Source organism: Oncorhynchus keta, chromosome 28 (genome assembly GCF_023373465.1).
Source record: "Oncorhynchus keta strain PuntledgeMale-10-30-2019 chromosome 28, Oket_V2, whole genome shotgun sequence".
Lineage (NCBI taxonomy): Eukaryota > Metazoa > Chordata > Actinopteri > Salmoniformes > Salmonidae > Oncorhynchus > Oncorhynchus keta.
This window is the reverse complement of record NC_068448.1, coordinates 34,238,286-34,264,943: the sequence shown is the minus strand read 5'-3', so window position 1 is coordinate 34,264,943 and position 26,658 is coordinate 34,238,286. Positions and strand designations below refer to the sequence as shown.

The window sequence follows — 26,658 nt, the reverse complement described above, 5'->3', positions numbered from 1 at the left end:
GCGAGTGACAAATATAGGGCAGGTAATCAGGGAGGTGATGGAGTCCAGGTGAGTGTCACAACGCACTGATGACCGTAACGATGGTGACAGGGCTGCGCCATAACGAGCAGGCTGGTGACCTAGAGGACGGAGAGGGAGCACACGTGACAGTTGCCCCTCCCTGACGCGCGGCTCCAGACGCAGGACGCAGACCAAGATGACGATCCCGGGGATCAGGAGCAGACCGGTCACCTCTGCTAAGGAGCCGGAACCTGTCGACCTAGAGCAACAGAGATCCTATAATAAATCCCGCTGTGCCCTCTGACGAACCATCAAACAGGCAAAGTGCCAACACAGGACTAATATAAAATCGTACTACACCGGCTCCGATGCTCGTCAGATGTGGCAGGTCCTGCAAACTATTACAGACTACAAAGGGAAGCAGAGCCGCGAGCTGCCAAGTGACACGAGCCTACCAGATGAGCTAAATAACTTCTATGCCCTCTTCGAGGTAAGTAACACTGAAACATGCACGAGAGCATCAGCTGTTCCCGACAACTGTGTGATCACGCTTTCCGCAGCCGATGTGAGTAAGACCTTCAAACAGGTCAACATTCACAAGGCCGCAGGGCCAGACAGACTACCAGGACATGTTCCCAGAGCAGGCGCTGACCAACTGGCAAGTGTCTTCACTGACCTTTTCAACCTCTCCCTGTCTGAATCTGTAATACCAAAAATGTTTCAAGCAGACCACCATAGTCCCTGTGCCCAAGAAAAACTAAGATAGCCTGCCTAAATGACTACCGACCTGTAGTACTCATGTCTGCAGCACTCACCACACCAAAAGATCCACAGACTATGCAAGCTCTATTGCACTCCACACTGCCCTGTCACACCTGGACAAAATGAACACCTATGTGAGAATGCTATTCATTGACGACAGCTTAGTGTTCAACACCATAGTGTCCTCAAAGCTCATCACTAAGCTAAGGACCCTGGGACTAAACACCTCCTTCTGTAACTGAATCCTGGATTTCATGATGGGCCGCCCCCAGGTGGTAAGGGTAGGGATGCGTGCTCAGCCCCTTCCTGTACTCCCTGTTCACTCATGACTGCACGGCCAGGCACTATTCCAACACCATCATTAAGTTTGCTGATGACACAACAGTGGTAGACCTGATCACCGACAACGATGAGACAGCCTATAGTGAGGAGGTCAGAGACCTGACCGTGTGGTGCAAGGACAACAACACCCACTCAATGTGATCAAGACAAAGGAGATGTTTGTGGACTGCAGGAAAAGGAGGACCGAGCACGTCCCATTCTCATTGACGGAGCTGTAGTGGAGCAGGATTCAAGATCCTTGGCGTCCACATCACCAACAAACTAACATGGTCCAAGCACACCAAGACAGTTGTGAAGAGGGCATGACAAAACCTATTCCCCTCAGTAGTCTGAAAAGATTTGGCATGGCTCCTCAGATCCTCAAAAGATTTTACAGCTGCACCATCGAGAGCATCCTGACGGGTTGGTATCACTACCTGGTATGGCAACTACTTGGCCTCTACCTGCAAGGTACTACAGTGCTTCGGATTGTGCTTACGGCCCAGTACATCACCGGGGACAATCTTCCTGCCACCAAGGACCTCCATACCAGGCGGTGTCAGAGGAAGGCCCTAAAAATGGTCAAAGACTCCAGCCACCCTAGTCATAGACTGTTCTCTCTGCTACCGCATGGCAAGCACTACCGGAGCGCCAAGACTAGATCCAAGAGGCTCCTAAATAGCTTCTACCCCAAGCCATAAGACTCCTGAACAGTGAATCAAATGGCTAATCACTTTGTCAACCACAACATGTTATAGACTGACTGTCCAAAATATTATAAACATAGACTGATATAGACTGACCAGGTGAAGCTGCGATCCCTTATTCATTTCACCTGTTAAACCCACTTCAATCTGTGTAGATGAAGGGTAGGAGACAGGTTAACAGTCAGTCATATAGAATGTGATGTGTATAGTCCTACAACTTTATTGTGAGAGAATAATGTCAGAAAATCCAATGTTGAGAATTTATTTAGTCCGCCAAATAGTTGTCCGCTCTAAGCTACAAGATATCAGTGTAGTAAAATGATAGAAGCGTATAGGTATGCCCATCATGAACAAGACAGATGAGAGAGAAAATATTTGATAGAAATTAAAAAGTTATTTTGGGACATGTATAAGCCTATTTCTTAAGATGAATTACAAGTAAAAATCATATACCATGTAAACATATCATTAACACTCTCAAAATATAAAATGTTCATGTTCAATTCAATTAATATAATTTGCATGTATGCATTAAGGTGTCTGTAATAGAATATATTTGTCAAATGAAGGAGGAGTACCAAAATGGCTGTGCGATGGCTTCAAAGCAGCGCCCCCTCTTAGTCATCTAAGGTTAATACATATTATGGTCTCCTCCTCTTCTATTAAATTGATTTGGACTGCATTTGCTCTAACAGTCTTGAAGTCAGCATGGACATGAATTTGTCAGCGCGTTGTGCTTTGGTTCTTTTTCTGTTGGCATTTGTAGATTTGAAAATAGTCTCTGCTGCAGAAACGGGAGGCACATCTACAGGTGAGTTGTTCTAATTAACATACTTTGCATTATTTGTCATGAAACAAACTGTGACAATTTGATGATTTATTTTAAGAAGCCTGCTACACTTGACTTAGGTGTTACAGTCTACCTAATTGGTTATAAACAATAGCCTATAATGGTGCATAGCCCCTTTGCAACCTATGTTGTTGCAACCTTACTAAGAAATACAAGCCAGCCATTGTGACTTTGAAACAATCCAGCCTACCCTTGGCCATTTTACACATACACTGTCAAATAAATTCTAGTTGTTTCAACAAATGATTATGAAGTAAGTGGTTCCAAAGCCTTTTTCAGTTTATTCAACTTCTAGATAAAAGTGTTACCTGAACTTAACATTTTTAGTTGGCCCAAACTTAGCTCCAACTTGAAAAACATATGCAACAATTCAGTCAACATATGTGTTTGTCAATTTGTCTCATATGTTCATTTAACTAGAAATGATTATTTCTGCATCTTTGTAGCACTGTTTGTGTGTCTGTGTGTAACTAGCTGCACAGCCCATTTGAGTTAACATACAATGTTTTCAACCTACTTATTTGAACCAATAGATTGTGAGTGTTCAGAAGGCTGTCATGCATTTTCATGGGTGTTATGGGGGAAACATTGATGATGGGGGACAAATGTCTCCAAAACTATTAATTAGACACAAAATTACTTGGAGTTTGGCCTACAAACCTTCCAGAGATGCAAATGCATATTTGTCAAATCCATCTCGACACAAATATGATAGAATTTCATAAATTGGTTCAGTCCAAATGTGTCTATGTTCATGTCTCTTTGTGGCAAGTTGGGTTCCCTGACATCTGCTCAAATTGTGTTGTCCCAAAGCAAAGCCTGGAGTGTGCCCTCTTAGACGATGGGGCATAGGGATATGTGCAGAGTTATGTTTCAATGACAGTGACTGCCCCAATGATGAAAAATGCTGCCACAATGGATGTGGGCATGACTGCATTGCACCTAACACAGGTAGGATATGGTCCCAGAGTGACAGATACACCCATCTATTGCATTCATTATTGCTGCATTACTCTGGAAACAAGAAAGATGGAGCTTTTAATGTACATTTCATACACATAGATCAATATATTTCACTTACACCTTCTATAGAGCTGAGACACTCAATTAAGAAGTCACATAATAGAAAGACTTCATTGGGAAGAGTCAGTGTAGGCTGACAAGTTGCTACCATAAACCTATTTGTAATGGGGAAATGTAGGATCACTAAAGATCATATTTAGTTGAGAGTGATCAACAAAACATTTAGCGTATACAGTTTATGTTACACACAATGGTTCCAGTATCCTAGTTGTGACATTCAAGGTGTGGGTTGATGGTCACTAGACTTGATGCTGAATGTTATGGATTGTTCTCATATCTGTTGATAGTGATTGACGCCAGACTGGAGGTCCCAGTAAAAGGACCGAGGACACACTGATTATTCACTGTTGTATTGTACTGATGAACTTCTGTGACCACTGTTTGATTCTGTAGCAGCTAACATTTATCGTAACGATCTCCACACAAATATGACAGATTTTCAGAAAATGGTTCCAGTCCAATTTTGTCCGTGTTCATGTCTCTTTGTGGTAAGTTGGGTTCCCTGACATATCTGCTCAAATTATGTTGTCCCAAAGCAAAGCCTGGAGTGTGCCCTCGTAGACGATGGGGTTCAGGGACGTGTGCAGAGTTCTGTTCCAATGACAGTGACTGCCCCAATGATGAAAAATGCTGCCACAATGGATGTGGGCATAACTGCATTGCACCGTACACAGGTAGGAAATGGTCCCAGAGTGACAGATACACCCATCTATTGCATTCATTATTGCTGCATTACTCTGGAAACTGTCACAGTAATGAGTGAAGAGGTGTGGAGTCAGGCGCAGAGAAAGATGTGGGCAAACAACACGCTTTAATGTCCCGAAACACAACATGTACAAAGTGAAAACACAAACGAACAGAAATATAAACGGACAGCGTGTTACCCAAAATGCAACAAAATGCACTCAACCAACATAACAGACGAACAAGCCCCCTTTTTGCCCGAAACAGAAGCGGGCTAAACAGACTATATATACCCTATCCTAACAACCAAACTAGAAACAGGTGCTACCAATTGACAAAACTTCGAACACAGAACGGATCGGCGATGGCTCGTAGACCGGTTGGTGGACCGCCGGCGCCACCCGAACAAGAAGGAGTCACCTTCGGTAATATTCGTGACAGAAACAAGAAAGCTGGAGATTGTAATGTACATTTCATACACAGAGATCAATATATTTCACATACACTCTCTTTAGAGCTGAGACAATCAATTAAGAAGATTTCTGAGAGCCATGTAGGTATTTAGAGTTTTATATATATATATATATATATATATATATATATATATATATATATATATATATATATATATATATATATCATAAACATTTTGTAATGGGGACATTTAAGACCAGTAAAGCTCATATTTAATTTAGAGTGATCAACACAAAGTTTAGTATAGAGCTTCTGTAATACACATGATTTCCATTGTTCTTCTTGTGACATTCAAGGTGTGGGTTGATGGTCACTAGACTTGATGATAAATGTTATGGATTGTTCTCATATCTGTTGATAGATATTGACGCCAGACTGGAGGTCCCAGTAGAAGGACCGAGGACACAGTGATTATTCACTGTTGTATTGTATTGATGACATTGTGGAACACTGTGTGATTCTGTAGCAGCTGACAATGTCACCGCTTTCTGTTTTGACTTCCTACAAATGCAAATGCCTATTTATCGTAACCATCTCCTCACAAATATGACAGATTTTCAGAAAATGGTTCAGTGTAATTGTGTCCATGTTCATACAGTGCCTTGCGAAAGTATTCGGCCCCCTTGAACTTTGCGACCTTTTGCCACATTTCAGGCTTCAAACATGAAGATATAAAACGGTATTTTTTTGTGAAGAATCAAGAACAAGTGGGACACAATCATGAAGTGGAACGACATTTATTGGATATTTCAAACTTTTTTAACAAATCAAAAACTGAAAAATTGGGCGTGCAAAATGATTCAGCCCCTTTACTTTCAGTGCAGCAAACTCTCTCCAGAAGTTCAGTGAGGATCTCTGAATGATCCAATGTTGACCTAAATGACTAATGATGATAAATACAATCCACCTGTGTGTAATCAAGTCTCCGTATAAATGCACCTGCACTGTGATAGTCTCAGAGGTCCGTTAAAAGCGCAGAGAGCATCATGAAGAACAAGGAACACACCAGGCAGGTCCGAGATACTGTTGTGAAGATGTTTAAAGCCGGATTTGGATACAAAAAGATTTCCCAAGCTTTAAACATCCCAAGGAGCACTGTGCAAGCGATAATATTGAAATGGAAGGAGTATCAGACCACTGCAAATCTACCAAGACTTGGCCGTCCCTCTAATCTTTCAGCTCATACAAGGAGAAGACTGATCAGAGATGCAGCCAAGAGGCCCATGATCACTCTGGATGAACTGCAGAGATCTACAGCTGAGGTGGGACACTCTGTCCTTAGGACAACAATCAGTCGTATATTGCACAAATCTGGCCTTTATGGAAGAGTGGCAAGAAGAAAGCCATTTCTTAAAGATATCCATAAAAAGTGTTGTTTAATGTTTGCCACAAGCCACCTGAGAGATAAACCAAACATGTGGAAGAAGGTGCTCTGGTCAGATGAAACCAAAATTGAACTTTTTGGCAACAATGCAAAACGTTATGTTTGGCGTAAAAGCAACACAGCTCATCACCCTGAACACACCATCCCCACTGTCAAACATGGTGGTGGCAGCATCATGGTTTGGGCCTGCTTTTCTTCAGCAGGGATAGGGAAGATGGTTAAAATTGATGGGAAGATGGATGGAGCCAAATACAGGACCATTCTGGAAGAAAACCTGATGGAGTCTGCAAAAGACCTGAGACCGGGACGGAGATTTGTCTTCCAACAAGACAATGATCCAAAACATAAAGCAAAATCTACAATGGAATGGTTCAAAAATAAACATATCCAGGTGTTAGAATGGCCTAGTCAAAGTCCAGACCTGAATCCAATCGAGAATCTGTGGAAAGAACTGAAAACTGCTGTTCACAAATGCTCTCCATCCAACCTCACTGAGCTCGAGCTGTTTTGCAAGGAGGAATGGGAAAAAATGTCAGTCTCTCGATGTGCAAAACTGATAGAGACATACCCCAAGTGACTTACAGCTGTAATCGCAGCAAAAGGTGGCGCTACAAAGTATTAATTTAAGGGGGCTGAACAATTTTGCACGCCCAATTTTTCAGTTTTTGATTTGTTAAAAAAGTTTGAAATATCCAATAAATGTCGTTCCACTTCATGATTGTGTCCCACTTGTTGTTGATTCTTCACAAAAAAATACAGTTTTATATCTTTATGTTTGAATAGTTTCGCAAGGCACTGTATGTCTTTGTGGTAAGTCGTGTTCCCTGACATGTCTGCTCAAATTGTGTTGTCCCAAAGCAAAGCCTGGAGTGTGCCCTCGTAGACGATGGGGCGTAGGGACGTGTGCAGAGTTATGTTCCAATGACAGTGACTGCCCCAATGATGAAAAATGCTGCCACAATGGATGTGGGCATAACTGCATTGCACTGTACACAGGTAGGATATGGTCCCAGGGTGACAGATACACCCATCCATTGCATTCATTATTGCTGCATTACTCTGGAAACAAGAAAGCTGGAGATTGTAATGTACATTTCATACACAGAGATCAATATATTTCACATACACTCTCTTTAGAGTTGAGACACTCAATTAAGAAGATTTCTGAGAGCCATGTAGGTATTTAGAGTTTTATATATATATATATATATATATATATCAAAAACATTTTGTAATGGGGACGTTTAAGACCAGTAAAGCTCATATTTAATTTAGAGTGATCAACACAAAGTTTAGTATAGAGCTTCTATAATACACATGATTTCCATTGTTCTTCTTGTGACATTCAAGGTGTGGGTTGATGGTCACTAGACTTGATGATGAATGTTATGGATTGTTCTCATATCTGTTGATAGTGATTGACGCCAGACTGGAGGTCCCAGTAGAAGGACCGAGGACACAGTGATTATTCACTGTTGTATTGTATTGATGACATTGTGGAACACTGTGTGATTCTGTAGCAGCTGACAATGTCACCGCTTTCTGTTTTGACTTCCTACAAATGCAAATGCCTATTTATCGTAACCATCTCCTCACAAATATGACAGATTTTCAGAAAATGGTTCAGTGTAATTGTGTCCATGTTCATGTGTCTTTGTGGTAAGTCGTGTTCCCTGTTCCCATGTCTGCTCAAATTGTTTTGTCCCAAAGCAAAGCCTGGAGTGTGCCCTCGTAGACGATGGGGCAGAGGGACGTGTGCAGAGTTATGTTCCAATGACAGTGACTGCCCCAATGATGAAAAATGCTGCCACAATGGATGTGGGCATAACTGCATTGCACCGGCACAGGTAGGAAATGGTCCCAGAGTGACAGATACACACATCCACTGCATTCATTATTGCTGCATTACTCTGGAAACAAGAAAGCTGGGGCTTGTAATGTACATTTCATACACATAGATAGATATTTTTCACATACACTCTCTTTAGAGCTGAGACACTCAATTTAGACGATTTTCAAGATCCATGCAGGCCTTTAGAGTATATACCAATGTTATGCAACATCTATACACTCTGAGTATACCAATCTTTAGGAACACTTTCCTATTTTTAAGTTGCACCCCTTTTTGCCCTAAGAAAAGCCTCAATTCATCAGGGCATGGGGTCCACAAGGTGTTTAAACCGTTCCATAGGGATGCTGGCCCATGTTGACTCCAATGCTTCTCACAGTTGTGTCCTGTTGGCTCGATGTCCTTTGGTTGGTGGACCGTTGTCGGCAGGGTAGCCTAGTGGTTAGAGCATCGGACTAGTAACCGAAAGGTTGCAAGAGCAAATCCCTGAGCTGACAAGGTAAAAATCTGTCGTTAAGAACAGGCAGTTAACCCACTGTTCATAGGCCGTCATTGAAAATAATATTTTTTTCTTAACTGACTTGTCTAGATATAATATTTCAGGGAAAAAGGATTTGGGAATATCAGGCTGAGACTTCAGACGAGTAGCAACATACGTTTCTTATGATACAGCAATTCATAGAACTTTAAGCTGACAATTTGTCAAAGGCCACCAACAAAATTCCAACTCATTGTAATAGTAAGACCTCAATGGAAAGAATCAGTGTACGGATGATTTCCAGTGTTCTACTAACACTCAAGGTGTGGATTGATGGTCACTAGACTTGATGCTGAATGTTATGGATTATTCTCATATCTGTTGATAGAGGTTCACGCCGGACTTGAGGTATAAGGGCCGAGGACACACTGATTATTCACTGTTATGTTGTATTGATGACATTCTGTGAACACTGTGTGATTCTGTAGCAGCTGACAGCCTGTTTGTTTTGACTTCCTACAAGCCTCTAGAGCTGGTGTTTACAGAACATTTGGTGCTGTCTGATTAGAATGTAAAGGGCATGTCTCCAAGATGTTATTTTTCCAAATAAAATATAATTAATATTAACCAATCCACCTCTTTGGAGGACACAAATATTTTGGAGTTTTACAGCTTTTCTGCTGTATATTCATGTACATACATTTTACATATACATTTTATATGGATTTCAGCAGTGTATCAAATCAAAATCGGCAGTGTATCAAATACTTGTTCTCCCCACTGTACATGCACATACATTGTACATATACATTTTACATGATTCAATTTATTATGGATAGATTTGATTGACTTTACCTGCGACTGCTTTTCTCGATTGTTATCCTGGAAATTCCTATTACACGTATGTTTCTACTGTATAACTGACAACTTTTCATTTGTTACCATAGTGAAGCCCGGTCGCTGTGTCCTGCCCAACGAGACCTACATGTGTGCCGAGTACTGTTACAAAGATGGCCAGTTCCCCGAGGAACAGATGTGTTTCTGGATATGTTGATTCTATGCCTGCAGTGAGCCATTGAAGCTTTATTGGAAATTCTTATTAGTTACTTATTAGAAATAAGTAGAAAATACAAATCATTACATGTACAATTATGTCTATGAAAACTGATGATTTTATGCAATAATAAATATGAAAAATTATCATAGCTTTAATGGAAACTGGACAATTTTCATGGGCAGTATGTGAATTGACAAACGGCAGTATGTGAATTGACAAACTCATGTGGACTGCTGAATTTGAATAAAACAAGATTTTGAACACCTGTGCTTGGTTTTTTAGGGGGGTATTTGAGACTCGTGTGGTGCTCATGTGAATATCCTTCATTTTCCGGCTTCAGACCAATGCCTGTTCTCAGTTTAAACATAGTTTTTTGTTTTTAATTTCCATGGTTTTTACACCGGAAGGTGATCGTACAACCTTATTATAGAACATTAGAATTAAAGCCAATATACCATGCTAAGGACTGTTCTTAGCACGTGCCTTCACATCCAGCCCTTAGCCATGGTATATTGGCCATATACCACAAAACCCTGAGGTTCCTCATTGCTATTATAAACTGATTACCAACGTAATTGAAGCTGTAAAAATAAACATTTTGTCATACCCGTGGTATATGGCCTGATATTCCACGGCTGTCAGCCAATCAGCATTCGGGGCACGAACCACCCACTTTATAATATAGTTGTTACGGTTTTCTTCCGTCGAAAGAGAGTCGGACCAAAATGCAGCGTGGTTAGTTCGATATATCTTTAATGAAGAAAAACCACGAACAATACAAAAACAACAAACGGAACGTGAAAACCTATACAGCCTATCTGGTGACAACTAACACAGAGACAAGAACAATCACCCACGAAACACTCAAAGAATATGGCTGCCTAAATATGGTTCCCAATCAGAGACAACGATAATCACCTGCCTCTGATTGAGAACCGCCTCAGGCAACCATAGACTTTCCTAGACAACCCTTCTCAGCCACAATCCCAATACCTACTAAAACCCCAATACAAAAACACACCACAAAATAAATCCATGTCACACCCTGGCCAAATAAATAAAGAAAACACAAAATACTAAGACCAAGGCGTGACAGAGGCCGCCCCCCCAAGGTGTGGACTCCCGGCCGCACACCTAAACCCATAGGTGAGGGTCCGGGTGGGCGTCTGTCCACGGTGGCGGCTCCGGCTCGGGACGTGGACCCCACTCCAACCAAGTCTTAGTCCCCCTGTAACGCGTCCTATGATTGGCGACCCTCGCCGCCGACCTTGGCCTAATAACCCTCACCAAGCACCCCACTGGACTGAGTGGCAGCTCGGGACTGAGGTAGAAGCTCGGGACTGAGGGGAAGCTCGGGACTGAGGGGAAGCTCGGGACTGAGGGGAAGCTCGGAACTGAGGGGAAGCTCGGAACTGAGGGGAAGCTCAGCCCTGAGGGGAAGCTCAGCCCTGAGAGGAAGCCCAGTACTGAGAGGAAGCTCAGGCAGGTAGTTGGCTCTGGCAGATCCTGGCTAGCTGGTGGTTCTGGCAGATCCTGGCTGACTGGCAGATCCTGGCTGACTGGCGGATCTGGAAGATCCTGGCTGACTGGCGGATCCTGGCTGACTGGCGGATCTGGAAGATCGTGGCCGACTGGTGGATCCTGGCCGACTGGTGGATCCTGGCTGACTGGCGGCTCTAGCTGCTCTGGCTGCTCCATGCAGACTGACAGCCCTGGCTGATCCATGCATACTGACAGCTCTGGCTGCTCCATGCAGACTGGCAGCTCTGGCTGCTCCATGCAGACTGGCAGCTCTGGCTGCTCCATGCAGACTGGCAGCTCCATGCAGACTGACAGCTCTGGCTGCTCCATGCAGACTGGCAGCTCTGGCTTCTCCATGCAGACTGGCAGCTCTGGCTGCTCCATGCAGACTGGCAGCTCTGGCTGCTCCATGCAGACTGGCAGCTCTGGCTGCTCCATGCAGACTGGCAGCTCCATGCACACTGGCAGCTCTGGCTGCTCCATACAGACTGGCACCTCTGGCTGCTCCATACAGACTGGCAGCTCTGGCTGCTCCATGCAGACTAGCAGCTCTGGCTGCTCCATGCAGACTAGCAGCTCTGGCTGTGCTGAACGGGCAGGAGACTCCGGCAGCGCTGGAGAGGAGGAAGGATCTGGCAGCGCTAAACAGGCGGGAAACTCCAACAGCACTGGTGAGGAGAAAGGCTCTGGCAGCGCGGAACAGGCGAGGCGCACTGAAGGCCTGGTGCGTGGTGCTGGCACTGGTGGTACTGTGCCGAGGACACGCACAGGAAGCCTGGTGTGGGGAGCTGCCACCGGAGGACTGGTGTGTGAAGGTGGCACAGGATGAACCGGACCATGAAGGCGTACTGGAGAGCCTGAGAGCAGGACTGGCACAGGACGTGCAAGGCTAGGTAGGTACACAGGAGGCCTAGTGCGTGAGGCTGAAACAATTTTCACCAGCCGACTAACACGCACCTCAGGACGAGTATGGAGCACTGACCCAGGTGCCATTAAATCCCAGACACGCTCCGTCGGGCGAATATCGTACTTAAAGCACCAAACTAGCAACTCCCTCATAACTCTCTCCTCCCCTTTCCCCATTAACTCCTTCACAGTCTCTGCTTCACTCACCTCCAACACCGGCTCTGGTTCTGGTATCCTCCTTGGCTCCTCACGATAAACAGGGGGAGTTGGCTCAGGTCTGAACCCTGACTCTGCCACACTCTCCCTGAGCCCCCCCCCCCCAATAAATTTATGGGGCTGACTCTGGGGCTTCCATCCGCGTCGCCGTGCTGCCTCTTCATACCAGCGCCTCTCCGGTTTCTCCGCCTCCAGTTCTTCTTTGGGGCGTCGATATTCTCCAGGCTGTGCCCAGAGTCCTTTTCCGTCCAATATCTCCTTCCAAGTCCAGAAGTTCTTTGATCGCTGCTCCTCACGATAAACAGGGGGAGTTGGCTCAGGTCTGAACCCTGACTCTGCCACACTCTCCCTGAGCCCCCCACCAAGAATTTTTTGGGTCTGACTCTCGGGCTTCCTTCTGAGCCGCCATGCTTTTCTCTTCAACTCCATTCTCCTATAGCCCTCTTCGCACTGCTCCAGCGAATCCCAGGCGGGCTCCGGCACTCTCTCTGGGTCGACCGCCCAACTGTCTATTTCCTCCCAAGACATATACTCTAAACTTCGTAGCTCCTGCTGCCGCTGCCTGTCACCACGTTGCTTGGTCCTGGTGTGGTGGGTGATTCTGTTATGATTTTCTTCCGTCGAAAGAGAGTCGGACCAAAATGCAGCGTGGTTAGTTCGATATATCTTTAATGAAGAAAAAACACGAACAATACAAAAACAACAAACGGAACGTGAAAACCTATACAGCCTATCTGGTGACAACTAACACAGAGACAAGAACAATCACCCACGAAACACTCAAAGAATATGGCTGCCTAAATATGGTTCCCAATCAGAGACAACGATAATCACCTGCCTCTGATTGAGAACCGCCTCAGGCAACCATAGACTTTCCGAGACAACCCTACTCAGCCACAATCCCAATACCTACTAAAACCCCAATACAAAAACACACCACAAAATAAACCCATGTCACACCCTGGCCTGACCAAATAAATAAAGAAAACACAAAATACTAAGACCAAGGCATGACAATAGTTTAACACATGCTCTCCTTGTGAATCTTCACGATGTTGTATGTTTTATTTATTGATAAGATCCATGCTTATAATCATACTGATCATTGCTCATAGAAAATTGGCGAGAGCAAGGAAACAAAGACTGAAGCAAATATTTGCTATGTGATTACACAATGTAGCTGGCTAAATAGACGACTACACCAGCCGGAAATATGGCCGAGCTGTTCTCAGTTGAAGGGTTCTGAAATATTCTCTCTCGCCGAGTCGAGTTGTGACCGTGAATATCGTCATCCATCTCGGTGGAAACAACTTGGACACACAAGGGGACAGCCCTGGTGCCACCGATGGACAGTACCAAAATAGATACTCTATTGATTCTGTTCAATGCCCCATATACTGAGCATTCTTTTTGGAGCGGGAATCTTATATAATAGCTTAAATTGAAAAGAAAGGATTGATGCTTCAATTGTTGCTTTGTATATTACTTCAATAAATCTGATGCCATGGTATTGGGATATCGAAAATCTGTTCCCAACTATCTTGAATTTTATGCAGTATAGTTGTCAACCCTCTTGACCATAAGTGAAACTGATACATGTTACGATTTATATTGGTCATTTTAAGCCATTTATGATTAATTAATTCCTTTCTCTTTTAAGTAATTTTCTCTTCCATTTTTGTGGCAGAGCTGCGATGAACTGGTTATAATTTTGTAATGAGAATACATTTCCTTAAACCGTGATTAATTGCTTGTGTGACATAATTTGACCTTTGTTGTTTACAATGTCATTCATTAACATGATACCTTCCTTGTACATTCTCTACAAGAAAATGTTTTTTCCTCTATCGGTACTTTCGAGATTTGACATTATTTGCTGTAATATAGCCTATGTTCTCTGCCTCTTCTGGAGGATAACATTTAAATAGTAGCCTACTCTGTTTGGCTTCATTTAAAAATGATACTTTAAACAGAGTTCCATTGTCAATCCACCAGAATGGATGGTTTTAATTTGTATAACCGCAAAGAGAACCGTTTTGAAAATGGCTGTCTAGCACAGGTGGTTGGTGGCACCTTAATTGGGGAGGAAGGGCCAACAAGTGCTCAGCATATGTGGGGAACTCCTTCAAGACTGCTGGAAAAGCGTTCCAGGTGAAGCTGCTTGAGAGAATGCCAAGCGTGTGCAAAGCTGTCATCAAGGCAACGTGTGGCTACTAAGAAGAATTAAAAATATATATATATATATTTGTTTAACAATTTTTTGGTTACTACATGATTCCATGTGTGTTATTTCATAGTTGTGATGTCTTCACTATTATTACACAATGTAGAAAATAGTAAAAAATAATAATAATAAATGAAAAAACCTGGAATGACAAGGTGTCTCCAAACTCTTGACTGGTACTGTATTTAAATGAGATATTTCTGTATTTCACTTTCAATAAATTAGCAAACAATTCTAAAATCATGTTTTCACTGTCATTATGAGATATTGTGGGTAGATGGGTGAGATTCTTTTTTAATGCTTTGCTGGTGGTGAAATTAGCAAAGGGGGGTAGGGGGATTGGACTGTGAGGTTACTTTTGCAAGGGTTGGAGACTCCCAATTGCTAACATGTATAGAGAGCAATAGTAATGATGTCTCTTTGTAGGGACTAACTCCATCATGGTTCTTTGAACAAAGCCTATGGGAAATGTATTGAGTTTTTGTAGGGTTTTGGGATAAACGCTGAAAATAGGTTTTGTGGTGAAGACAGGTTTGGGAGATCTTATACGTTTTGTTCTATGAGATAATCTTCATCAGCTAATGTCACTTTTTGCGAATTTTGAAGCATTTATGGACAAAAAACATTATGTTACTCAACATAGAGTTTGTCTGAAGTTACACATCACCGTATCGCAACAGCGTGACCGTTTCGGAATATTGTGTGCTTATTGTTTAGAAAGTATTTAGTATTTATTATGTATAAATAGCCCACACTTTAGATGAGGCCATGCAAAAAGACTTAACTGATGATTAGTAAAGTCGTTTATAAAGACCTATATTACATATCTTATGTAATGGTCTTATGAATATTAGTGTAACAATGTGCGCTGAGAGTTGGGAAGCAAGTTCAGGGAGTGAGTGATTTAATCAATAAACGAAACATAATAGAAAACAAGAAACACAAACAACGCACAGACCAAACTAAAACAGAAACAATGACGCCTGGGGAAGGAACCGAAGCGAATGACAAATATAGGGCAGGTAATCAGGGAGGTGATGGAGTCCAGGTGAGTGTCACAATGCACTGATGACCGTAACGATGGTGACAGGGCTGCGCCATAACGAGCAGGCTGGTGACCTAGAGGACGGAGAGGGAGCACACGTGACAGTTGCCCCTCCCTGACGCACAGCTCCAGACGCAGGATGCAGACTAAGATGACGAGCCTGGGGATCAGGAGCAGACCGGTCACCTCTGCTAAGGAGCCGGAATCTGTCGACCTAGAGCAACAGAGATCCTATAATGAATCCCGCTGTGCCCTCTGGCGAACCATCAAACAGGCAAAGTGCCAACACAGGACTAATTTAAAATCGTACTACACCGGCTCCGATGCTCGTCAGATGTGGCAGGTCCTGCAAACTATTACAGACTACAAAGGGAAGCAGAGCCGCGAGCTGCCCAGTGACACGAGCCTACCAGACGAGCTAAATAACTTCTATGCCCGCTTCGAGGCAAGTAACACTGAAACATGCACGAGAGCATCAGCTGTTCCGGACACCTGTGTGATCACGCTTTCCGGAGCCGATGTGAGTAGGACCTTCAAACAGGTCAACATTCACAAGGCCGCAGGGCCAGACAGACTACCAGGACGTGTTCCCAGAGCAGGCGCTGACCAACTGGCAAGTGTCTTCACTGACCTTTTCAACCTCTCCCTGTCTGAATCTGTAATACCAACATGTTTCAAGCAGACCACCATAGTCCCTGTGCCCAAGAAAAACTAAGATAGCCTGCCTAAATGACTACCGACCCGTAGTACTCATGTCTGCAGCACTCACCACACCAAAAGATCCACAGACTATGCAAGCTCTATTGCAATCCACACTGCCCTGTCACACCTGGACAAAATGAACACCTATGTGAGAATGCTATTCATTGACTACAGCTCAGTGTTCAACACCATAGTGCCCTCAAAGCTCATCACTAAGCTAAGGACCCTGGGACTAAACACCTCCTTCTGTAACTGAATCCTGGATTTTATTATGGGCCGCCCCCAGGTGGTAAGGGTAGGGATGCGCGCTCAGCCCCTTCCTGTACTCCCTGTTCACTCATGACTGCACGGCCAGGCACTATTCCAACACGATCATTAAGTTTGCTGATGACACAACAGTGTCTGATCACCGACAACGATGAGACAGCCTATAGTGAGGAGGTCAGAGACCTGACTGTGTGGTGCAAGGACAACAACACCCACTCAACGTGATCAAGACAAAGGAGAGGATTGTGGACTGCAGGAAAAGGAGGACCGAGCACGTCCCATTCTCATTGACGGAGCTGTAGTGGAGCAGGATTCAAGATCCTTGGCGTCCACATCACCAACAAACTAACATGGTCCAAGCACACCAAGACAGTTGTGAAGAGAGCATGACAAAACCTATTCCCCCTCAGTAGTCTGAAAATATTTGGCATGGCTCCTCAGATCCTCAAAAGATTTTACAGCTGCACCATCGAGAGCATCCTGACGGGTTGGTATCACTACCTGATATGGCAACTACTTGGCCTCTACCTGCAAGGTACTACAGTACTTACGGATAGTGCTTACGGCCCAGTACATCACCGGGGACAATCTTCCTGCCACCAAGGAGCTCCATACCAGGCGGTGTCAGAGGAAGGCCCTAAAAATAGTCAAAGACTCCAGCCACCCTAGTCATAGACTGTTCTCTCTTCTACCGCACGGCAAGCAGTACCGGAACGCCAAGTCTAGGTCCAACGAGGCTCCTAAATAGCTTCTACCCCAAGCCATAAGACTCCTGAACAGTGAATCAAATGGCTAATCACTTTGTCAACCACAACATGTTATAGACTGACTGTACAAAATATTATGAACATAGACTGATATAGACTGACCAGGTGAAGCTGCGATCCCTTATTCATTTCACCTGTTAAAACCACTTCAATCAGTGTAGATGAAGGGTAGGAGACAGGTTAACAGTCAGTCATATAGAATGTGATGTGTATAGTCCTACAACGTTATGAATCATTATACATTGTGGATTTTCACCTGCAGTTGACCAGAAATGCATTCAGTCATTGAACTACAAACTCAGTTGAAGACACACTATTGACCTTTAGTTGTGAATTGTTTACATCAAATTTTGACTTAATTTATGGACAATATTACTGTCCATTTGGGGGACCACTTTTGGATCAAGGACGCCCCCAGAGGCACAAGTTCCATATATCTTCTTTAATTATTCTCATTACATGTGACCTAAGCAAGTGTTCGGATCCGAACTCGGAATGTAAATTGATGGGCATAGGGACCCTGCAGATGCATTGTTCCTTGTGCATTCATCTTTTCTATGATCTCTACCCAATGATGTGTATAAACCCTGGATTGCTGATGATTTGTAATGGCCAATGAGAGGCTTTGAAGCCACAGGCCGCGACATTGGCACATCCCAGAAAGAGCAGTCCTCCATAGGAATGAATGGAATTCTACAATATCTCAATAAAATGTTTCAGTGACACAATTTCATGTATTTAAGTAATTCTTTGTTGTGGTGGGGGCAGTAACATGAACACTCTCAAAATATAAAATGTTCATGTTCAGTTCAATTAATATAATTTGCATGTATGCATTAAGGTGTCTGTAATAGAATATATTTGTCAAATGAAGGAGGAGTACCAAAATGACTGTGCGATGGCTTCAAAGCAGCGCCCCCTCTTAGTCATCTAAGGTTAATACATATTATGGTCTCCTCCTCTTCTATTAAATTGATTTGGACTGCATTTGCTCTAACAGTCTTGAAGTCAGCATGGACATGAATTTGTCAGCGCGTTGTGCTTTGGTTCTTTTTCTGTTGGCATTTGTAGATTTGAAAATAGTCTCTGCTGCAGAAACGGGAGGCACATCTACAGGTGAGTTGTTCTAATTAACATACTTTGCATTATTTGTCATGAAACAAACTGTGACAATTTGATGATTTATTTTAAGAATCCTGCTACTCTTGACTTAGGTGTTACAGTCTACCTAATTGGTTATAAACAATAGCCTATAATGGTGCATAGCCCCTTTGCAACCTATGTTGTTGCAACCTTACTAAGAAATACAAGCCAGCCATTGTGACTTTGAAACAATCCAGCCTACCCTTGGCCATTTTACACATACACTGTCAAATAAATTCTAGTTGTTTCAACAAATGATTATGAAGTAAGTGGTTCCAAAGCCTTTTTCAGTTTATTCAACTTCTAGATAAAAGTGTTACCTGAACTTAACATTTTTAGTTGGCCCAAACTTAGCTCCAACTTGAGAAAACATATGCAACAATTCAGTCAACATATGTGTTTGTCAATTTGTCTCATATGTTCATTTAACTAGAAATGATTATTTCTGCATCTTTGTAGCACTGTTTGTGTGTCTGTGTGTAACTAGCTGCACAGCCCATTTGAATTAACATACAATGTTTTCAACCTACTTATTTGAACCAATAGATTGTGAGTGTTCAGAAGGCTGTCATGCATTTTCATGGGTGTTATGGGGGAAACATTGATGATGGGGGACAAATGTCTCCAAAACTATTAATTAGACACAAAATTACTTGGAGTTTGGCCTACAAACCTTCCAGAGATGCAAATGCATATTTGTCAAATCCATCTCGACACAAATATGATAGAATTTCCTAAATTGGTTCAGTCCAAATGTGTCTATGTTCATGTCTCTTTGTGGCAAGTTGGGTTCCCTGACATCTGCTCAAATTGTGTTGTCCCAAAGCAAAGCCTGGAGTGTGCCCTGTTAGACGATGGGGCATAGGGATATGTGCAGAGTTATGTTTCAATGACAGTGACTGCCCCAATGATGAAAAATGCTGCCACAATGGATGTGGGCATGACTGCATTGCACCTAACACAGGTAGGATATGGTCCCAGAGTGACAGATACACCCATCTATTGCATTCATTATTGCTGCATTACTCTGGAAACAAGAAAGATGGAGCTTTTAATGTACATTTCATACACATAGATCAATATATTTCACTTACACTCTCTATAGAGCTGAGACACTCAATTAAGAAGTCACATAATAGAAAGACTTCATTGGGAAGAGTCAGTGTAGGCTGACAAGTTGCTACCATAAACCTATTTGTAATGGGGAAATGTAGGATCACTAAAGATCATATTTAGTTGAGAGTGATCAACAAAACATTTAGCGTATACAGTTTGTTACACACAATGGTTCCAGTATCCTAGTTGTGACATTCAAGGTGTGGGTTGATGGTCACTAGACTTGATGCTGAATGTTATGGATTGTTCTCATATCTGTTGATAGTGATTGACGCCAGACTGGAGGTCCCAGTAAAAGGACCGAGGACACACTGATTATTCACTGTTGTATTGTACTGATGAACTTCTGTGACCACTGTTTGATTCTGTAGCAGCTAACATTTATCGTAACGATCTCCACACAAATATGACAGATTTTCAGAAAATGGTTCAGTCCAATTTTGTCCGTGTTCATGTCTCTTTGTGGTAAGTTGGGTTCCCTGACATATCTGCTCAAATTATGTTGTCCCAAAGCAAAGCCTGGAGTGTGCCCTCGTAGACGATGGGGTTCAGGGACGTGTGCAGAGTTCTGTTCCAATGACAGTGACTGCCCCAATGATGAAAAATGCTGCCACAATGGATGTGGGCATAACTGCATTGCACCGTACACAGGTAGGAAATGGTCCCAGAGTGACAGATACACCCATCTATTGCATTCATTATTGCTGCATTACTCTGGAAACAAGAAAGATGGAGCTTTTAATGTACATTTCATACACATAGATCAATATATTTCACTTACACTCTCTATAGAGCTGAGACACTCAATTAAGAAGTCACATAATAGAAAGACTTCATTGGGAAGAGTCAGTGTAGGCTGACAAGTTGCTACCATAAACCTATTTGTAATGGGGAAATGTAGGATCACTAAAGATCATATTTAGTTGAGAGTGATCAACAAAACATTTAGCGTATACAGTTTGTTACACACAATGGTTCCAGTATCCTAGTTGTGACATTCAAGGTGTGGGTTGATGGTCACTAGACTTGATGCTGAATGTTATGGATTGTTCTCATATCTGTTGATAGTGATTGACGCCAGACTGGAGGTCCCAGTAAAAGGACCGAGGACACACTGATTATTCACTGTTGTATTGTACTGATGAACTTCTGTGACCACTGTTTGATTCTGTAGCAGCTAACATTTATCGTAACGATCTCCACACAAATATTACAGATTTTCAGAAAATGGTTCAGTGTAATTGTGTCCATGTTCATGTGTCTTTGTGGTAAGTCGTGTTCCCTGTTCCCATGTCTGCTCAAATTGTTTTGTCCCAAAGCAAAGCCTGGAGTGTGCCCTCGTAGACGATGGGGCAGAGGGACGTGTGCAGAGTTATGTTCCAATGACAGTGACTGCCCCAATGATGAAAAATGCTGCCACAATGGATGTGGGCATAACTGCATTGCACCGGCACAGGTAGGAAATGGTCCCAGAGTGACAGATACACACATCCACTGCATTCATTATTGCTGCATTACTCTGGAAACAAGAAAGCTGGGGCTTGTAATGTACATTTCATACACATAGATAGATATTTTTTCACATACACTCTCTTTAGAGCTGAGACACTCAATTTAGACGATTTTCAAGATCCATGCAGGCCTTTAGAGTATATACCAATGTTATGCAACATCTATACACTCTGAGTATACCAATCTTTAGGAACACTTTCCTATTTTTAAGTTGCACCCCTTTTTGCCCTAAGAAAAGCCTCAATTCATCAGGGCATGGGGTCCACAAGGTGTTTAAACTGTTCCATAGGGATGCTGGCCCATGTTGACTCCAATGCTTCTCACAGTTGTGTCCTGTTGGCTCGATGTCCTTTGGTTGGTGGACCGTTGTCGGCAGGGTAGCCTAGTGGTTAGAGCATCGGACTAGTAACCGAAAGGTTGCAAGAGCAAATCCCTGAGCTGACAAGGTAAAAATCTGTCGTTAAGAACAGGCAGTTAACCCACTGTTCATAGGCCGTCATTGAAAATAATATTTTTTTCTTAACTGACTTGTCTAGATATAATATTTCAGGGAAAAAGGATTTGGGAATATCAGGCTGAGACTTCAGACGAGTAGCAACATACGTTTCTTACGATACAGCAATTCATAGAACTTTAAGCTGACAATTTGTCAAAGGCCACCAACAAAATTCCAACTCATTGTAATAGTAAGACCTCAATGGAAAGAATCAGTGTACGGATGATTTCCAGTGTTCTACTTGTGACACTCAAGGTGTGGATTGATGGTCACTAGACTTGATGCTGAATGTTATGGATTATTCTCATATCTGTTGATAGAGGTTCACGCCGGACTTGAGGTATAAGGGCCGAGGACACACTGATTATTCACTGTTATGTTGTATTGATGACATTCTGTGAACACTGTGTGATTCTGTAGCAGCTGACAGCCTGTTTGTTTTGACTTCCTACGAGCCTCTAGAGCTGGTGTTTACAGAACATTTGGTGCTGTCTGATTAAAATGTAAAGGGCATGTCTCCAAGATGCCTTTCAGACATTTTCTATGCTTCTGTGCTGGAAGTGTCTCCCTGTTGCAGCTTGTAATAAACTGGATATAATTTTTTTCTAAATAAAATATTATTAATATTAACCAATCCACCTCTTTGGAGGACACAAATATTTTGGAGTTTTACAGCTTTTCATATACATTTTATATGGATATCAGCAGTGTATCAAATCAAAATCGGCAGTGTATCAAATACTTGTTCTCCCCACTGTACATGCACATACATTGTACATATACATTTTACATGATTCAATTTATTATGGATAGATTTGATTGACTTTACCTGCGACTGCTTTTCTCGATTGTTATCCTGGAAATTCCTATTACACGTATGTTTCTACTGTATAACTGACAACTTTTCATTTGTTACCATAGTGAAGCCCGGTCGCTGTGTCCTGCCCAACGAGACCTACATGTGTGCCGAGTACTGTTACAAAGATGGCCAGTTCCCCGAGGAACAGATGTGTTTCTGGATATGTTGATTCTATGCCTCCAGTGAGCCATTGAAGCTTTATTGGAAATTCTTATTAGTTATGAGAAATAAGTAGAAAATACAAATCATTACATGTACAATTATGTCTATGAAAACTGATGATTTTATGCAATAATAAATATGAAAAATGATCATAGCTTTTATGGAAACTGGACAATTTTCATGGGCAGTATGTGAATTGACAAACTCATGTGGACTGCTGAATTTGAATAAAACAAGATTTTGAACACCTGTGCTTGGTTTTTTAGGGGGGTATTTGAGACTCGTGTGGTGCTCATGTGAATATCCTTCATTTTCCGGCTTCAGACCAATGCCTGTTCTCAGTTTAAACATAGTGTTTTGTTTTTAATTTCCATGGTTTTTACACCGGAAGGTTATCTTGCAACATTATTATAGTACATTATATTTAAGCAAAAATGCACAAGGAGGTGTGGTATGCGGCCAATATACCATGCTAAGGACTGTTCTTAGCACATGCCTTTAGCCGTGGTATATTGGCCATATACCACAAACCCCGAGGTTCCTTATTGCTATTATAGACTGATTGATGTCAGAGTAGCTCACCATTGTCCCAGGGGACATGCGGACTACCTCCAAATCTGGAAGATTCTGGTTGACTGGCAGATCTGGAAGAATCTGGTTGACTGGCAGATCTAGAAGATCATGGCTGACTGGCAGATCTAGCTGCTCTATGCAGACTGGCAGATCTAGAAGAGACTGGTTGACTGGCAGATCTGGAAGAATCTGGTTGACTGGCAGATCTAGAAGATCATGACTGACCGGCGGATCTAGCTGCTCGAGGCAGGCTGACAGCTACTTGCAGACTGGCAGCTCTTTGCAGACTGACAGCTCTGGCTGCTTCATGCAGACTGACAGCTCTGGCTGCTTCATACAGACTGACAGCTCTGGCTGCTTTATGCAGACTGACAGCTCTGGCTGCTTTATGCAGACTGACAGCTCTGGCTGCCTCATACGGTAATGGTCTTATGAATATTAGTGTAACGATGTGCGCTGAGAGTTGGGAAGCAAGTTCAGGGAGTTAGTGATTTAATCAATAAACAAAACATAATAGAAAACAAGAAACACAAACAACGCACAGACCAAACTGAAACAGAAACAATGACGCCTGGGGAAGGAACCGAAGCGAGTGACAAATATAGGGCAGGTAATCAGGGAGGTGATGGAGTCCAGGTGAGTGTCACAACGCACTGATGACCGTAACGATGGTGACAGGGCTGCACCATAACGAGCAGGCTGGTGACCTAGAGGACGGAGAGGGAGCACACGTGACAGTTGCCCCTCCCTGACGCGCGGCTCCAGATGCAGGACGCAGACCAAGATGACGATCCCGGGGATCAGGAGCAGACCGGTCACCTCTGCTAAGGAGCCGGAACCTGTCGACCTAGAGCAACAGAGATCCTATAATAAATCCCGCTGTGCCCTCTGACGAACCATCAAACAGGCAAAGTGCCAACACAGGACTAATATAAAATCGTACTACACCGGCTCCGATGCTCGTCAGATGTGGCAGGTCCTGCAAACTATTACAGACTACAAAGGGAAGCAGAGCCCGCGAGCTGCCAAGTGACACGAGCCTACCAGACGAGCTAAATAACTTCTATGCCCTCTTCGAGGTAAGTAACACTGAAACATGCACGAGAGCATCAGCTGTTCCCGACAACTGTGTGATCACGCTTTCCGCAGCCGATGTGAGTAAGACCTTCAAACAGGTCAACATTCACAAGGCCGCAGGGCCAGACAGACTACCAGGACATGTTCCCAGAGCAGGCGCTGACCAACTGGCAAGTGTCTTCACTGACCTTTTCAACCTCTCCCTGTCTGAATCTGTAATACCAAAAATGTTTCAAGCAGACCACCATAGTCCCTGTGCCCAAGAAAAACTAAGATAGCCTGCCTAAATGACTACCGACCTGTAGTACTCATGTCTGCAGCACTCACCACACCAAAAGATCCACAGACTATGCAAGCTCTATTGCACTCCACACTGCCCTGTCACACCTGGACAAAATGAACACCTATGTGAGAATGCTATTCATTGACGACAGCTTAGTGTTCAACACCATAGTGTCCTCAAAGCTCATCACTAAGCTAAGGACCCTGGGACTAAACACCTCCTTCTGTAACTGAATCCTGGATTTCATGATGGGCCGCCCCCAGGTGGTAAGGGTAGGGATGCGTGCTCAGCCCCTTCCTGTACTCCCTGTTCACTCATGACTGCACGGCCAGGCACTATTCCAACACCATCATTAAGTTTGCTGATGACACAACAGTGGTAGACCTGATCACCAACAACGATGAGACAGCCTATAGTGAGGAGGTCAGAGACCTGACCGTGTGGTGCAAGGACAACAACACCCACTCAATGTGATCAAGACAAAGGAGATGTTTGTGGACTGCAGGAAAAGGAGGACCGAGCACGTCCCATTCTCATTGACGGAGCTGTAGTGGAGCAGGATTCAAGATCCTTGGCGTCCACATCACCAACAAACTAACATGGTCCAAGCACACCAAGACAGTTGTGAAGAGGGCATGACAAAACCTATTCCCCCTATTCCACCAAGGACCTCCATACCAGGCGGTGTCAGAGGAAGGCCCTAAAAATGGTCAAAGAGTCCAGCCACCCTAGTCATAGACTGTTCTCTCTGCTACCGCATGGCAAGCAGTACCGGAGCGCCAAGACTAGATCCAAGAGGCTCCTAAATAGCTTCTACCCCAAGCCATAAGACTCCTGAACAGTGAATCAAATGGCTAATCACTTTGTCAACCACAACATGTTATAGACTGACTGTCCAAAATATTATAAACATAGACTGATATAGACTGACCAGGTGAAGCTGCGATCCCTTATTCATTTCACCTGTTAAACCCACTTCAATCGGTGTAGATGAAGGGTAGGAGACAGGTTAACAGTCAGTCATATAGAATGTGATGTGTATAGTCCTACAAGGTTATTGTGAGAGAATAATGTCAGAAAATCCAATGTTGAGAATTTATTTAGTCCGCCAAATAGTTGTCCGCTCTAAGCTACAAGATATCAGTATAGTAAAATGATAAAAGCGTATAGGTATGCCCATCATGAACAAGACAGATGAGAGAGAAAATATTTGATAGAAATTAAAAAAGTTATTTTGGGACATGTATAAGCCTATTTCTTAAGATGAATTACAAGTAAAAAATCATATACCATGTAAACATATCATTAACACTCTCAAAATATAAAATGTTCATGTTCAATTCAATTAATATAATTTGCATGTATGCATTAAGGTGTCTGTAATAGAATATATTTGTCAAATGAAGGAGGAGTACCAAAATGGCTGTGCGATGGCTTCAAAGCAGCGCGCCCCTCTTAGTCATCTATGGTTAATACATATTATGGTCTCCTCCTCTTCTATTAAATTGATTTGGACTGCATTTGCTCTAACAGTCTTGAAGTCAGCATGGACATGAATTTGTCAGCGCGTTGTGCTTTGGTACTTTTTCTGTTGGCATTTGTAGATTTGAAAATAGTCTCTGCTGCAGAAACGGGAGGCACATCTACAGGTGAGTTGTTCTAATTAACCTACTTTGCATTATTTGTCATGAAACAAACTGTGACAATTTGATGATTTATTTTAAGAAGCCTGCTACACTTGACTTAGGTGTTACAGTCTACCTAATTGGTTATAAACAATAGCCTATAATGGTGCATAGCCCCTTTGCAACCTATGTTGTTGCAACCTTACTAAGAAATACAAGCCAGCCATTGTGACTTTGAAACAATTCAGCCTACCCTTTGCCATTTTATGCATACACTGTCAAATAAATTCTAGTTGTTTCAACAAATGATTATGAAGTAAGTGGTTCCAAAGCCTTTTTCAGTTTATTCAACTTCTAGATAAAAGTGTTACCTGAACTTAACATTTTTAGTTGGCCCAAACATAGCTCCAACTTGAGAAAACGTATGCAACAATTCAGTCAACATATAATGAATGATGTGTTTGTCAATTTGTCTCATATGTTCATTTAACTAGAAATGATTATTTCTGCATCTT

At 42.9% G+C, this 26,658-nt stretch overlaps 1 protein-coding gene across 14 annotated transcripts in view; it reads left to right on the top strand.

Moving 5' to 3' along the window:
* The window catches only part of LOC127912790 (WAP four-disulfide core domain protein 3-like), a 91,553-nt gene that overhangs the window by 11,120 nt on the left and 53,775 nt on the right, over positions 1–26,658 (top strand). For 10 of the 14 annotated variants that reach the window (XM_052482865.1, XM_052482868.1, XM_052482867.1 and 7 more), the window contains exons 1-3: positions 2,505–2,601; positions 3,454–3,591; positions 4,260–4,397. The exons of 1 other annotated variant lie outside the window; for it this stretch is intronic. In XM_052482865.1, coding sequence (XP_052338825.1) covers positions 2,505–2,601; positions 3,454–3,591; positions 4,260–4,397 — 373 coding nt within the window. Of the gene's footprint in view, positions 1–2,500; positions 2,602–3,453; positions 3,592–4,259; positions 4,398–18,312; positions 18,414–26,043; positions 26,168–26,658 lie in introns of those variants that run through there. 3 more of the 14 variants (XM_052482857.1, XM_052482856.1, XM_052482855.1) reach the window with 3 other exon arrangements.